General features: G+C 37.6%; 1 protein-coding gene across 1 annotated transcript; it reads left to right on the top strand.

Moving 5' to 3' along the window:
• Positions 1–178: 178 nt before the first annotated feature.
• Kcmf1 (Potassium channel modulatory factor 1) lies at positions 179–11,279 on the top strand. The gene is made up of 8 exons (XM_028175215.2): positions 179–391; positions 566–733; positions 2,995–3,131; positions 3,745–3,864; positions 4,360–4,454; positions 6,406–6,580; positions 9,030–9,177; positions 10,045–11,279. Exons 1-8 carry the CDS (start codon positions 376–378, stop codon positions 10,293–10,295), a joined length of 1,110 nt encoding a protein of 369 aa, XP_028031016.2. The 5' UTR covers positions 179–375; the 3' UTR covers positions 10,296–11,279.
• The last annotated feature ends 2,940 nt before the right edge of the window (positions 11,280–14,219 follow it).

Below are 14,219 nucleotides of genomic sequence, written 5' to 3'. Positions count from 1 at the left end.
TTGTACCAGATGAGTGTTGGAGCTTCAATGGTCACTTAAAAATATAATAAGCATTTGCTACTTTGTTGTTTCTTAAAATCCCTAAATAGTATTGGTCTTGGTAAAATTAATTTTGTGGAAACAAAACTATGTACATTGTGGTCTTTGCAAAATGAATTTGTTTCATCTGTGTAAAATGTATTTGTCATTCATTCATGTGACGTCATTATGACCTGGTTGGGTTAGGTTTGCTTGGAAATTTTTGTTATAAACCTTGTATTTTGTTAATAATAATTTGTTGTGCTGCCTATTTTACATTAGTAAATTTAATAGCTCCCAAAATAGAGGCCTTTTTGGTGCCAACAAGTGTTTTTTCAACGACGTTCTCTGGCGAAAATGAATCGCCATGAAGGTGGGTAATGATAATCAAAATTTGGTAGATGCTTTTGTGACTGAATTTTATTGCGAAATTTAGCGAACAGACATGATAAAATAGTTGAACACATAGTTATTAAGCGGAATAAATATATTTTACTGAAGAACAAAGAACAGTTATGTCGTCATTGTATTTATTGACAAATTTCAGGAGTCAGCTGTGATTCTTGTTTGAAAAATAACTTTAGAGGACGACGATACAAATGTTTGATTTGCATCGATTACGACTTGTGCGCTACTTGCTACGAGTCCGGCGCTACCACGAATCAACACACTACCGAACACCCCATGCAGTGCATTCTTTCTAGAAGTGATTTTGGTAAGACAAACCATCTTGTATTTAACATAATACGTCCTTTAACAAAACAGAATATGTTATACCCAGCTCCAAATAAATCAGCACTTATATAGTGATCTCAAAATAAATATTAAATACTATGATGTGATTTCTATATTATAAAGACTAAAAATTGTAAAATGATATGCATGACCTAAAATAAATAAAATATAAGATTTCTAGAATTCAGCAAAGCTTAATAGTAAACAATTAAATTGAATCAGTCCTAAGTGTGGGAATGAAAGCAAAATAAAACTCTTTATGATATACTTTTTTTACAAGTTGCAATTTTATTTCCTAATTCACATTTTGTCACTTGCTAGTTCACTACTTTTACTAAAATACCAGCATACCCAGCATAACAAAATTAACACCATTAGTACTAATTATTACATGGTGTATCAAAACTATGATGAGTGAAAACAGGACTAAGGGGTACAAATTGATTTGTAGTTTTCAGTTTATAGATAGATAGATCTACATTAACTCTTGGAGTGTAAATCTTTTGCTGGGAATGGGCAACCCATAACATTGTTCGAACAGAAATTACTAGTAGATTTAATGGAATATTTAGTAATTGGGTTTTATTAATTGGAAAATGTAAATGTGTTTATCTTTTCTCTAACCCATAATGCCACAATTTTTATTTTTAATTTTTCCGACCTATTCTGGGGTCATTGAGGGGTCATCACTTTAATGCTTGATTCACAGAACGAGAATATCTTTAATTTTGAAGTGAATTCTTGATTTTTGTTGATAGGAACACTATTTGAATTTCTTTGACTCTTTATGTATTTTGGCCTGAAAGTTGAAACTGAAAATATACTCTAGCTGATTCTAATATACCTGACATAATCCATTTTTAGGTGGTTGACAGCATAACGGTGGTTGTTTAACCCATCACTGCTTAGCTTATACTGCAGGTTAAATTCAATATTCGAAACCTTTTCTTGTATGAGACCAATGTGATGTCTGCTATTTGTTAATACCATTGAATAGTTCATACAATACTTTTCTTTGAAATTACTGAAGCAACTACATTAATAATATCGCACAGCAAAAAATAAAGAATAATATTTTAATTTATACAACATTATAATCTTTACTTACCTATTTTAAAATTATATATCTAAATTACAAAGAAAACTAACTTTATAAGTTCAAATAAAATACGAGTAGACAAAATATATTTGCATATTACATTTTTTACATATTTTTCATGTTTTGTTATGAATAATTTTAAATTAATTTCAAGTTATTCAACCTTAGGAGTCGAAAGCAAAAGTTGCTACCGGAAAACAATCATAGCACTTTAAGATTCCTGATAGCGACATCTAGCGAGGGATACTGGAAACTTGATATTTCTATACTAATATTATAAAGAGGAAAGGTTTGTTTGTTTGTTTCGAATAGGCTCCGAAACTACTGGACCGATTTGAAAAATTATTTTTCCATTAGAAGCCGACATTGTCCCTGATGAACATAGGCTACTTTTTATTTTTATTTTTTTTTATTTTTTTGGTTTCATGTGTGTTTTAATGTTTCCGAAGCGAAGCGAGGGCGGGTCGCTAGTAAACTCTATTTTAGATTCCGAAAGTTTATTTTTTCAAATATACCATTTAAAATCTAGACTGTCTAATTACTCGCTTCTTCAAAATCATAATTATTTGAGGAGATCTAAGCCACCCGAATTCTAACAAAAATATTTAAATCAGATGGTGAAACTTGATTTAAGAATTATTGACTGCATTAAGGTGAAATGATGCCTTTTTTAAGTTTAAAATTGGTTTAAGCCTAAACTCCATGTATCAATAAAAATACAATGAAATATAATTATCTGTTTTAAATAGTTAGAAAACGTAAATGTAATGGAATTTAAATTTAAAATTAATAAAATTTAAATAAATAAAAATATATGGCTTTTCATTCACTATATTTTATAATACGGGAGCAGTTTGTGACTTTGTCAGCTTGAGCTTATTAGTGAATATCCTTCCTTTGAGTCAATAGGGCGATGTTGATGAAATAAACATTAAATTTCAAACAACGAAAATTTTTTGATTCCTAACATTAACCACTGAAGACTTTTCCTCTGGTGCCGCTTATGGGTCTCTTATTGAAGAATGAATTTTTTTGGAATTGGCAACATTGACAGTACAAAGCATTATATTATGAAATCCTTTATATGTACATAATTTGAATTGAAGCAAATAGATAATAAACAATCATTTCTAAAATTTCAGATTTATATTATGGAGGAGAAGCATTAACATTGGAACAGTCACAGGCGTACACGTGTCCTTTTTGTAACCGCATGGGTTTTACCGACACTGGTCTCATGGAGCATGTAACGGCGGAACACGCTGACACAACCCTTGCCGTAAGTTACGGTTAAAACATAATATTATTTTAATAAATTGTTTACAATTATTGGTCCCTATGTTTAATTTAAAACAGTAATGCATTTCTAATCTTCATGTTTACAATACAGTTAAACCAATAGTATTCTCGACAACATTATCAGAGACTTGAATCGTTTTAAGGGAGAATTAATACCCATTGTCAGCAATCCTACTTAAATCCTGATATAAAGGCAATAGTTTGTTTGCTGGTTCGTGATTATACTTATTAACGAATTTAGAAATCATTTAATGGTTTATGAATGAGATTGTGGCACCCGTGGCGCCTTTTGCGGTAACCACCATCAGGTGAGCCGTATGTTCAACTGCCTACAAGGGCAATAAAAGAAACAAATTTTGGCGAAGCAGCTCGACCTCCACGGTCAGAGTCCTAGTGGAAGATCCAAGACAAGAGGGAATGCAATATTAGTGACGATGAAATCTAAGACAGATCAAGGTGGAGCAGAAAAATAAGGAAGGCTAACCCCTCCGCCACCTGCGATGAATAGCTAGGAAGAGAGAGAGAGAAACAAAGAGGGAGATAACCAGTGTGGCACAATTAACATGTGTTTCCATTCTTTCCTCAATTTTCAGGTAGTTTGTCCGGTGTGTGCATCAATGCCAGGTGGTGAGCCTAATTTCGTCACGGATGACTTTGCTGGCCATCTTACACTCGAGCACAGGACCGGGTCTAGAGATCTCATCTCTTTTTTGATATCCTTTTTAATAATTAAAAGTTTTAGCATAAAATTTAAATGCTTCAGCATAGGGAAATACGCTGTGTTGCTTGCTATGTTTATATGCTGTGCGCAATTCACGCCCAGAGAGCGACAGATCGGGAGCACAACAGTTTTTAGATGTTAATATAGACAATATGACGTATTTTATTTATGGCCGTATTTATTGCCAATATAAAAAGGCAAGTTTTGTATTTTAATGAATTTAAATATTTTTTTGTGCCAATGCTCTAAGATGGACAGAATTTTAAGATTTTTTAAACAACAGTCAATAGGCACTCGCTGGGGTAATTTATTACGATATGATTTTTTTTTTACATTACCTATCCTATATCCTGCGTGTATATTTGATCTAAAAAAATAATAATATTAATTGGTCAATGTTTGGTATGACATATTATGATATACTATGGATTTTTTTTTGAAATTATGTTTGTCATTCGTATTAAATGAAATCCTTGACATAACGCACGATGAACCCAGTGGTATCCGGCATGGCGGAGTACGACGCATGCCCCACTCCGGTCGCGGCGTGAGTCGCGCGCGCCGTACCAACATGCAGTTCAGGTTCGCATTCAAATCAAATCAAATCAAAAAAAAATTTTTTTTATTCAACATCAATGAAAGTACAGCCCACGCGCGATCTCCGAGGAATTTTAAGGAATGTTGACGTAATGAGCTAGTGTTGTAATTAGTCGATATTGCGCTATCGATACTAACACATCTTAAGCCTTCGAGCGAGTGTAAATTATAAAATAGTTTTATGAGGGTATTATGAACTTCAAATAAAAAAAAAACAATTGATCACGTATGAATTTAATTTAATGAACTGATACTTATTGAACAAAATGAACGTGAAATCTTATTAATTACTCTCGCAATCAGATTAATCAGTAGTTGAAGTATTTGATGTACTATTGTCACTCTCCTCGCGGACTTCAATAATAAATGATTCGACAACATCCTCCATTAAGCCATCCTTTTGCCAGTAATGTTCCTCTAATGCTAAGACATGTTTATTATGCTAGTGCTCGCCATTCCTTTTTCATCAAATTAAATGGCTATTTGTGCAAACAAAAAGACTTATAAGTGTAAGACTATTTATATTAGAAATCACACGTAACGAGTCGGTAAGCGTACTCTAACGTTAAGGTCGACACTAGTACTGGGAGAGTGCGGGGTATGAAACGACGGTCGGGCGCGGTGCACGCCCGCCCGCTTCCTCAGCCCCCGAATCCCCGGAGCTCGCGCGCGGACTGTACATACCTGTTGAACGTCAAAAGAACTACATACCGCCAATTCACAAAAACTAGCCTCCGTCCTGAGAAGAACTGGCAAAAAACTCAGCGGGCATTCAAATATTCGTCTTCTCTCATTAAAACTGTATAATCTCAAAACATACTAATTTTACAGGAGAGTGTTTTAAAGGTTTAACATGTGATATTTTTAATATTAATCATCTTTGCAACATTTATTTTTTACCAGTTATATTATCTGTCTTTTAAAGTAAGATAAAATTATGTATTAATTTTGTTCATAGTAGTCAAAACATAGGAAAACAAAAAAAAAAACAAAAACTAAACTACGCTCTTTTGACAGTATTTATGAGAAATATACTTGTGATACCAAATGATTCCGCATATTAACTCAATTTTGAATGTTTTTTGAAATTGTACACTTTTAATGCGAAAAGACGATGGTCTTATTGTTTATTTATTTATGGACTGAAAACTTGGACTAAATAAACTGGTGGTGGACTAAAAAAAACTTTTCTTAGTCCACTCCGGAGACGCCATATATGGTAACAACTAGCAAGGTAATAGGCAAAACCTAAAAATATAGTATTAGATGAGACAGATTAGGTTTCGGTAGAAGATAAAATTTACCGCCGATTCATCAGTTTCAGTTTGATCAAAGTTTTTTTTTATTGCTTAGATGGGTGGACGAGCTTACAGATCACCTGGTGTTAAGTGGTTACTGGAGCATATAAACATCTACAACGTAAATGCGCCACCCACCTTGAGATATAAGTTCTAAGGTCTCAAGTATAGTTACAACGGCTGCCCGACCCTTCAAACTGAAACGCATTACTGCTTTACGGCAGAAATAGGCAGGGTGGTGGTACCCACCAGCGCGGACTCACAAGAGGTCCTACCACCAGTAATTACGCAAATTATAATTTTGCGGGTTTCATTTTTATAACACGATGTTATTCCTTCACCGTGGAAGTCAATCGTGAACATTTGTAATAATTTAATAGCATTATGACACAGAGTTAATAATGTTTTTGCACGTGAGTGTACCATGCGCGAACTTACTTACCCCCACTACGTCAACAAATGCTCAAGAAGTTTGCCGGCTATTATACCCGCCTGAGATTCGAACACCGGTGCATCGCTCAACACGAATGCACCGGACGTCTTATCTTTTAGGCTACGACAACTTAAATTTTACCGCCGATTCATCAGTTTGAAGTATGATCAAAGTCGAAAGAATATGCGATGTGTTTGTTGAACAGTACCGGCGGGGGCGGGATCTCGTCGCTGTCGCCGTCGTCCCGGGACGCGGTGGTGGATCCGATCGCGGAGCTCCTCTCCCAGCTGTCGGGCGTGCGGCGCGGCGCGCAGCCCGGCACTCCCAGCCAGCTCCAGCAGCTACAGATGCAGCTGCAGCTCGAACGACACCAGGCAACTGTCAATATCACTTTTATTTCTTCTACATCTCGCTCGTTATTACACGCTTTATATTAGCTTCACTTGTATGTATGTTTGTAATTGACTCCTTTAGACGCGATTTTGACCCACTTTAAATGGCCAGATTTCATTCGAACTTTGTAGTCGTTATCGAGGACCGATGACAATACACTATTTTCAATTTAAATTTATTAAAATTTATTTTCTATTTTTTAGTTGAATTTTATATAAAGCGTGTTTTTTAGTTTTTTTAAACTATTATTTATTTCTTCTCCATCTTTTTTTTTTATTTTTTTTATTGCCTTTGTAGGCAGACGGGCATACGGCCCACCTGATGGTGAGTGGTTACCGTCGCCCATGGACTTCAGCAATGCCAGGGGTAGAGCCAAGCCGCTGCCTACCAAAATATAAAAATCTCACTCGTTTATTTTCATTTACAAGTGGTCCCCCGGAGGTCGAAATTTGACTATAATTAATTGAAACTATAAGTTGTACACTAATATTTTGAGACATGACACATAAGACATAAGACATGTCCTTCTTCAAACGAAGCTTGTGGAGAGTATTAAGCGGTAGGCAGCGGCTTGGCTCTGCCCCTGGCATTGCTGAAGTCCATGGGCGACGGTAACCACTCACCATCAGGTGGGCCGTATGCTCGTCTGCCTACAAAGGCAATAAAAAAAAAAAAAAACTAATATTGTTCTATTGTCAAATACTATTATAATTCTTGTAATCACAGATCTCGCCAAGACTACACTTTAGACAAAAATGTTAAAGACAAACAACAATATTTAATCTATTCTCAATTTGACAACAGACTTTAAGCAATGTAGAGTTCTTATAGTTTTTTTTTGTACAGAATATCAGAACTAAGTAATGAAATATGTACACTTAAATCGGGTGCAGTTGCATACAGTAAGATTGGGTTCACACGGCATTGTCCTGCACGTTTTCTTTGTATTCGTTATTTTAACGTACAATCACCCGGGTGTTCATACAGGAGATTTTCATTCGTGTAAAAACGAAGGTGTGAACGAGACAGAGCTATATATACTATGCGCCTACGTTACAGTTCATTCGATTTGCTTAACAAGTCCGTTGAGTATTCGTTTAAACGCATAAACAGTGTACGGCTTTTTGGAGTACAAACGACATGCACAATGTATGTGCACTATTTATTCGTTAAGATGTATACCGCAAATAAACGTGCAAGACAACGCCGTAAGAAACCAACCTCTAAGGCGCGAAATACACACAAACGGCGAGGAGTTCGGCGCGGCGCAGCCACGATGCAGCTTCAAAACATTTGCATACAAATTTTCTTTTCAACAAGTTAAATTCTTCGTTTAAGTTATCTACCGAAATATCGTCTGTCAATTATATTAAAGACTAGTTGACCCGGCAGGCTTCGTAGTACCTGAATCGATAAATAAAAGACCTAAACCTTGGTATAAAACTAACTTAAAACAAACAAAAGGAATCCGTCCGACGGGGGACACATCAAAGGAAAAACAAAATTGTTATTTTTATTTAATTCCGAGCATTTTCATATTTATCTACCTTTTAAATCTTCTCTAGACTTCCACAAATAATGACTAGCAGCACGAACTAGCAGTCACAACACTAATGTGTTGCAGCAAAGCAAGCGCATCTTCATCTGAAGCGGAAGACGTGCTATCGCAACGAAATCAGCCTATATAATGACGCATCGTGTCGTCGCTTTGCCTCTTCTATATAAATTTAAATCGCGTTTAAGACTTACGCCGTTTGTGTGTATTTCACTCCTAAGAGTGTACGTAGACAACGACGGATCCAGGGGAGGTCGTGGGGGTCATGACCCCCCCCCCCCGAGCTGGCTCCAGGACTTAGGTGGAACATAATGATTTTATTTATATATTTTGTCACCATACAGATTTTATGTGACTACATACCTTCAATATTTAATTAATCTATACCTACATATAAATAAAATTAGAGTGTCTGTTTGTAGTATTGAAATAACCGCTTTTTACTACATGTATATGAATATATATACGGTACATACACCAAAATAACATTTTTTACAATTTTTTCTGTCTTATTTGTTACGGCTAATCCCTAGATCGCCGGACCGATTTTGATGAGACTTTCACTAATAGGTAGCTGATGATATAAGGAGTTACTTAGGCTACTTTTTTTAGGCTAGCTTCGCCCCGCGGCTTCATCCGCAGCTACTGTCGTACCGCGCACAACATGACGGGCTTCGCCTATCAATAATAAAATTTTATATTTCCGAAGCGAAGCGAGCGCGGGTCGCTAGTTTAATATAATATAATAACTTTGTATGATGGAAAACGAACGCATCGAAAATTTTGACTATGTAATGGCGCCAAAGCTGGACCCGCCCTTGTACGTAGACGTGTATGTTGAACGATCGCGTACGTCACGTTGTGTGTGCGTGTGTGCGCAGGCGGCGCGACAGCAGCTGGAGCGGTTGCCGCGACGCGGGGCCGCCAGCTCGACGGCCGCGCCGCCCCCCGCGCCCCAGCCCGCCGCGCAACTGCAGCAGCTGCAGCACGACAGCAGCGACTCACAGTTCCTGCTCGCCTCTTTCCTGGGTAAGGCTACGTTCACTTTCTTTTTATTTTATTTTTTCCTACCTAAACTGATAGCCTTGAGAGGATATATCAGCGTCGCCTTAACTAGTAGGTGAGCTCACGGGGCTCAAACCTGATGACGTTGCTAACACGAACCCTAGCAAGAGCCGTGCTTCGCAGAATCTACCGCCAGATCGGAAGCGCGACCCACTGAGAAGATTCGGCGAGAAACTCAGAAAACCCGTTATAACTTTTTACTGATGATAGGACCTGTTGTGAGTCCGCGCGGGTAGGTACCATCACCCTGCCTATTTCTGCCGTAAAGCAGTAATGTGTTTCGGTTTGAAGGGTGGGGCAGCCGTTGTAACTATACTGAGACCTTAGACTTAATATCTCAAGGTGGGTGGCGCATTTACGTTGTAGATATCTATGGGCTCTAGTAACCACTTAACACCAGGTGGACTGTGAGCTCGTCCACCCATCTAAGCAATAAAAAAAGTTGCTCTTGAGTTGTTAGGTCTTCTTCGGAGGCGCTCGAGCAGCTGTTACCAAATCCCACCCTGCCTGGCTGAGCCTTTGCTCGCCCATCTGTCCTTGTGGAATTGGAAAGGTCTCCGGGCCACTAGTAATCCTTCAATAATAATTAAAAAAAAGTTTACTGATGGTAGAGGGCCGCGTATTTCTCAGGTGTCTTAGGCGGGGGAGCCGTTATACGCATAAAAACTTGATAGTCGTGTCTCAAGATAGGTGATAGCATTGACGTTGTTGATGCCCATGGACTCCGGTAAATACTTAACAATAGTTGGACGATCAGCTCGTTCACATGTCGATCTTTCTGATATTTTGGAATAAAATATTTGAGGTGTAATAATGAGATCTGGTACACAGGAGGTGCGAGTACTGCGAGCGCGTCAGAGACAGAGAGTCGTGCGGCGTTGCTGCGCGGATTGATGCTGGCGTCGCTAGGTCGCGCGGCGCCGGCTCGCGCCCCGCCCCCCGCCGCGCCGCCGGCCCCCGCGCCCGCCGCGCCCGTCGCGCCGCGCGCCGCGCCCGCTCCCCCCGCCCCCCGCGTCAAGCCGACGCCGCGCACCAAGCTGCCGGTGCGGCCCCGCGCCGACGCGGCCGCGGATGCCCACTGACGCTAGCCGCCCGCCGCTCCTCGTTTCTCGCTGACTCCTCCTAGTGAACGCTTGGGATACGTTCGTTTCGTTGGCTTTCGAAATATCAGTGTGGTTTCCTTTGTCTTAGAGGAGTTATAGTGGTGGAATGTTTCGATCGATCCGGTCGAGGTCGTGGCCGCCGTCATCCCGCGCGGACACCGCGGCTCTCGACCGGCACCGGTTTTGTTGACGTTGAGTTATAGTATTTATTTGAAGGCGTGGGAGCCGCCACGAGCGTGATAGAGGTAGTCGTAGAGTATAAAAATATAATCTTTTCTTTGCCGCGCTCCAGTTAAATGTTGATTGACAACTTGTAGATATTGTGTTTCTCTCTACTCGAAACCTACTGACTCCTCTTAATTTTATTAATTTGGTTTTATTGCAGTTGAATATTATGGTTGGAAAACTACTTACACACTCTTTCACTAGCTATTTGATGAAAGTGCTTATTAGTTCGATTAATTATTATACTCCAACATTACAAAATGTTTGTATGTACCCTAATTAAATTATATAATATTAAAATATAGTTGTGTATTCATTTTACTTTAGTCTTTGATTAAAACAGTTATTCGAATAATAAATTGATTTGCTGATTGGCTGAAGTTGCACATATCAAAAGTGGTTTTGCAGCCATATAATTACTTACAGTATCACAATTTAATTTGTCAATAATGTCAATTCTTCTTATTAATCTTCTACATAAAATGGGGCTGGCTTCGTAGAATAATAGTAATAATATTTGTTGAACAATATTCATTCAATAATTGATTGAAATAAATTAACAGTACACACTAGAAAAAAAGCGAATTTTCTAAAAATAAATGAGTATGTACATATTTATAAAACCACAATTTATTTACTGATGTCATGAAAATTGGTATTACATATTTTGTTAGAGATGGAAAAGTGTATCTCTTGTTGGAAACTCTTATAAAGAAATAAATGTTTTATAGAGTTTTATTTTTATTATGAAAACAGTTTGAAAATAATTATCAGTATGTATATACAAACCCACAAATATTTTAAAAATATATAAAATCAATGTTTCTATTGCACAGGGATTATACTTTAATACACAAGGAACACTAGAAGCTGCGCCCCTGGTCGCTTATATAAATATTAAAATTTCGAGTGTATATGTAATTAAATTTCTGTTATGTAAATTTTTCTAAACATCTTAGAGTTCAATTTTTAGCGTGAAATTCGTTGCATTGCAAAGGCTTTGTTGAGAAAAACCGCTCATATGTATTGCGAAACCTGTCGTGAAAATCGTGGCGACAGGCACTGAATAATAAAATTAATGTGGGACACCCCGTATATGTATATATGTATAGGGTGTTCCACCAAAGATATATCAATTCGAAAACTGTTGATAATGGCTGTTTTCCAATTACAGCACAAGAGCGCATTATGCGGCATAATGCTCAACTAAGCTTCAGCATAATTCGGCATTGTGCGTCACTGAGTCGCATTATGCTCTATAATTAACCATTACTAATGGTAGTTTTCCAATTATATATCTATATATATGTCATATGTCAAATGATGTGAATTTATATCGGAATTAATCGTATGAAATTGAGTGTTTCTTAAATAAGCACTATTTCTGTGATATCGCTTTCGTTAAACACTTTTTGAGCACGTGATGAACAATCTGTATCTTCTAGTTCGAAGTCACGTCATTCAACACTTTTATTTCACAAAAATTAATATCCGTAATACAATTTCAACACACGAAAGTAAAAAAAAATATATAAAAATCCAATTAACATGAATTAAACAAAAAACAATTACTGTTAATTGTAAAAATCTCAACTTCTGGTTACTTTCGTAAGCCGGAAGTAACACGAAAACAAAGCAAACGCAATAGTGCGACCCGCCTACTCCAGCAGGTTCTCCAAACTCTAAAAAGGGCATGTGATATCAGCTGATTGAAACACACACACTGACTTCGCACCTGTTAAATTTCGTATATTTATTTAATTAGTTGAAGACTAACTATGATCAAAGTAGATAGTGTACCTACTTCTGTCAAATGATAGGTACTAATCCTTGTTTCTCATGTCTCAAAGTAGGTAGTGCTATTCACGTTATAATATCGATGAGTTTTGGTATATTAACCATTAAACACTATGTGACCCGTATGCATATAAATCCGCTACACAAAACTTGCTAAAAATCTCGAGCCTTGGAAGGACTGCCGGGGCCCCTAGTCGCACCCACTTTGCCAGGGCTCCTAGTCATACCGACCATGCCGCCATTTCAAACTCCTTTTGTTTTTGTAATAAAGGTTAAATTTAGGAACATTCGCTGTAATAAGGTTGAAATCCTGCAGAAGTTCATGATCCGTAGTGCCTAATATTAATCCTAACAGTATTTTTGTTATATAAATTCAGGGCTGTTATCAAATAGAGGGAACAATTATCTCATGAATTCGTTTTTATATGAACCTACTACAAGTAATTAAGACAAAAAAAAATTCTAACGTGATCCACATTGTTAATTCTAATAAATCCACATTTCGGTTTGATATAGCCGTCAGCCCTCATGTCTCTGAATGCCCATTGTGGTATGTCTGCGCCTATAGTGGATACTCACGGCAGACGCAGTACTTAAGCTTAAAGATAATTTCAAAATAATATTGTAAAATAAGTTTTTATTTATGGTGAGGGCTTCGTGAGAACGCACTGATAGGTAGGAGGAGGACCAGGAGGGGTGAGATTAGCTAACAGCTGCCCGAGCGCCACCGAAGGAGACTAACAGCTCAAAAGCAGTAGCTTCGCAAATCTACTACCGGATCGGAATAACGACCCACTGAGAAGAACCGGCGAGAAACTCAGCGGGCTGATGCATGGGTTAGGTCTGATCGATAATTAGACCCTCGGTCTTTTTATACACTTAGCACCTGCTGCTTTCATTTCCTATAAACCGGTGACTTTAATTTAGTTTTATATATTTGAAAAAGCACGTAGCTCTCAACACCAGCAAGCAACTGACATCAAGAATATACTGAAGACTCAAGTGTATTTATTTTAACGGTTGTACTGCTCTTCAAATTGCAATGCATGATTATTTTTTAGTGGAATTACGTACCCGTAGGAATTCATTACTGATGATAAAGATCAGTAAATAAAACTAAGTTAATCTTATGTTCAATTTTCTCAACGTGAGGGCTCGTTGGGTACGTGTATATTTAAAAAAAATATATATATTTATGTTAATAACGAATAAAATTACATTTGTATTCACCATTGATAGCTTACACTACACTGCCTTATTCCAGATAAGTTCCCTCGAAACTTCTGTAAAGCAAACAAAAGCAGTGGCATTTTTTAAATCTTTCAAATGTACAAAACAAAACAGTTATGACTGGCATTCTTAGTGAAAGTATTGGCTCAATAAACTACGCTCTCTTTGTCTGTCCAATTTTAAAATGTGCAATTCAACACGTTCACTTGCTCCAATTAATGAGACTTTTTGGCAGGAACAACCTAACAAAACGAAACAAAGCCGCTGAACGTAGCTTCTCATCCAAAAATGTTCAGTGAGTCTCAGTGAATTACCACCATTTTACTGAGATTATATTTCATCTCATATCATCTCACCTCATCCATTTGACTTCATACAGAAAAGGGCCGTTCAGATTGTCCATAATCCCATCCTCACGGATCGTTTGGAACCTCAGGGTCCTCGCCGGGACTTCGGTTCCCTCTGTATTTTGTATCGTTTGTTCCATGGGGAGTGCTCTGAGGAATTGTTTGAGATGATCCCCTCATCTCCTTTTTATCATCGCACCTCCCGCCATCGAAGCAGAGTTCATCCATATTATATGGAACCGCTGCGTTCATCGACAGTGCGTTTCCAGAAGTCTTTCTTGCCACGTACCATCCGGCTATGGAA

Source organism: Bombyx mandarina, chromosome 07, assembly GCF_030267445.1.
Source record: "Bombyx mandarina strain Sakado chromosome 07, ASM3026744v2".
NCBI classification, from domain to species: Eukaryota; Metazoa; Arthropoda; class Insecta; order Lepidoptera; family Bombycidae; genus Bombyx; species Bombyx mandarina.
This window is presented reverse-complemented; position numbering and strand designations above follow the sequence as displayed.

Excerpts from the sequence above, each read along its gene's own strand:
- Kcmf1 (XM_028175215.2), top strand. Across the intron at positions 6,581-9,029 it reads TCGAACGACACCAGGCAACT|GCGGCGCGACAGCAGCTGGA; the intron begins GTCAATATCACT and ends GTGTGTGCGCAG. Across the intron at positions 9,178-10,044 it reads CCTGCTCGCCTCTTTCCTGG|GAGGTGCGAGTACTGCGAGC; the intron begins GTAAGGCTACGT and ends TCTGGTACACAG.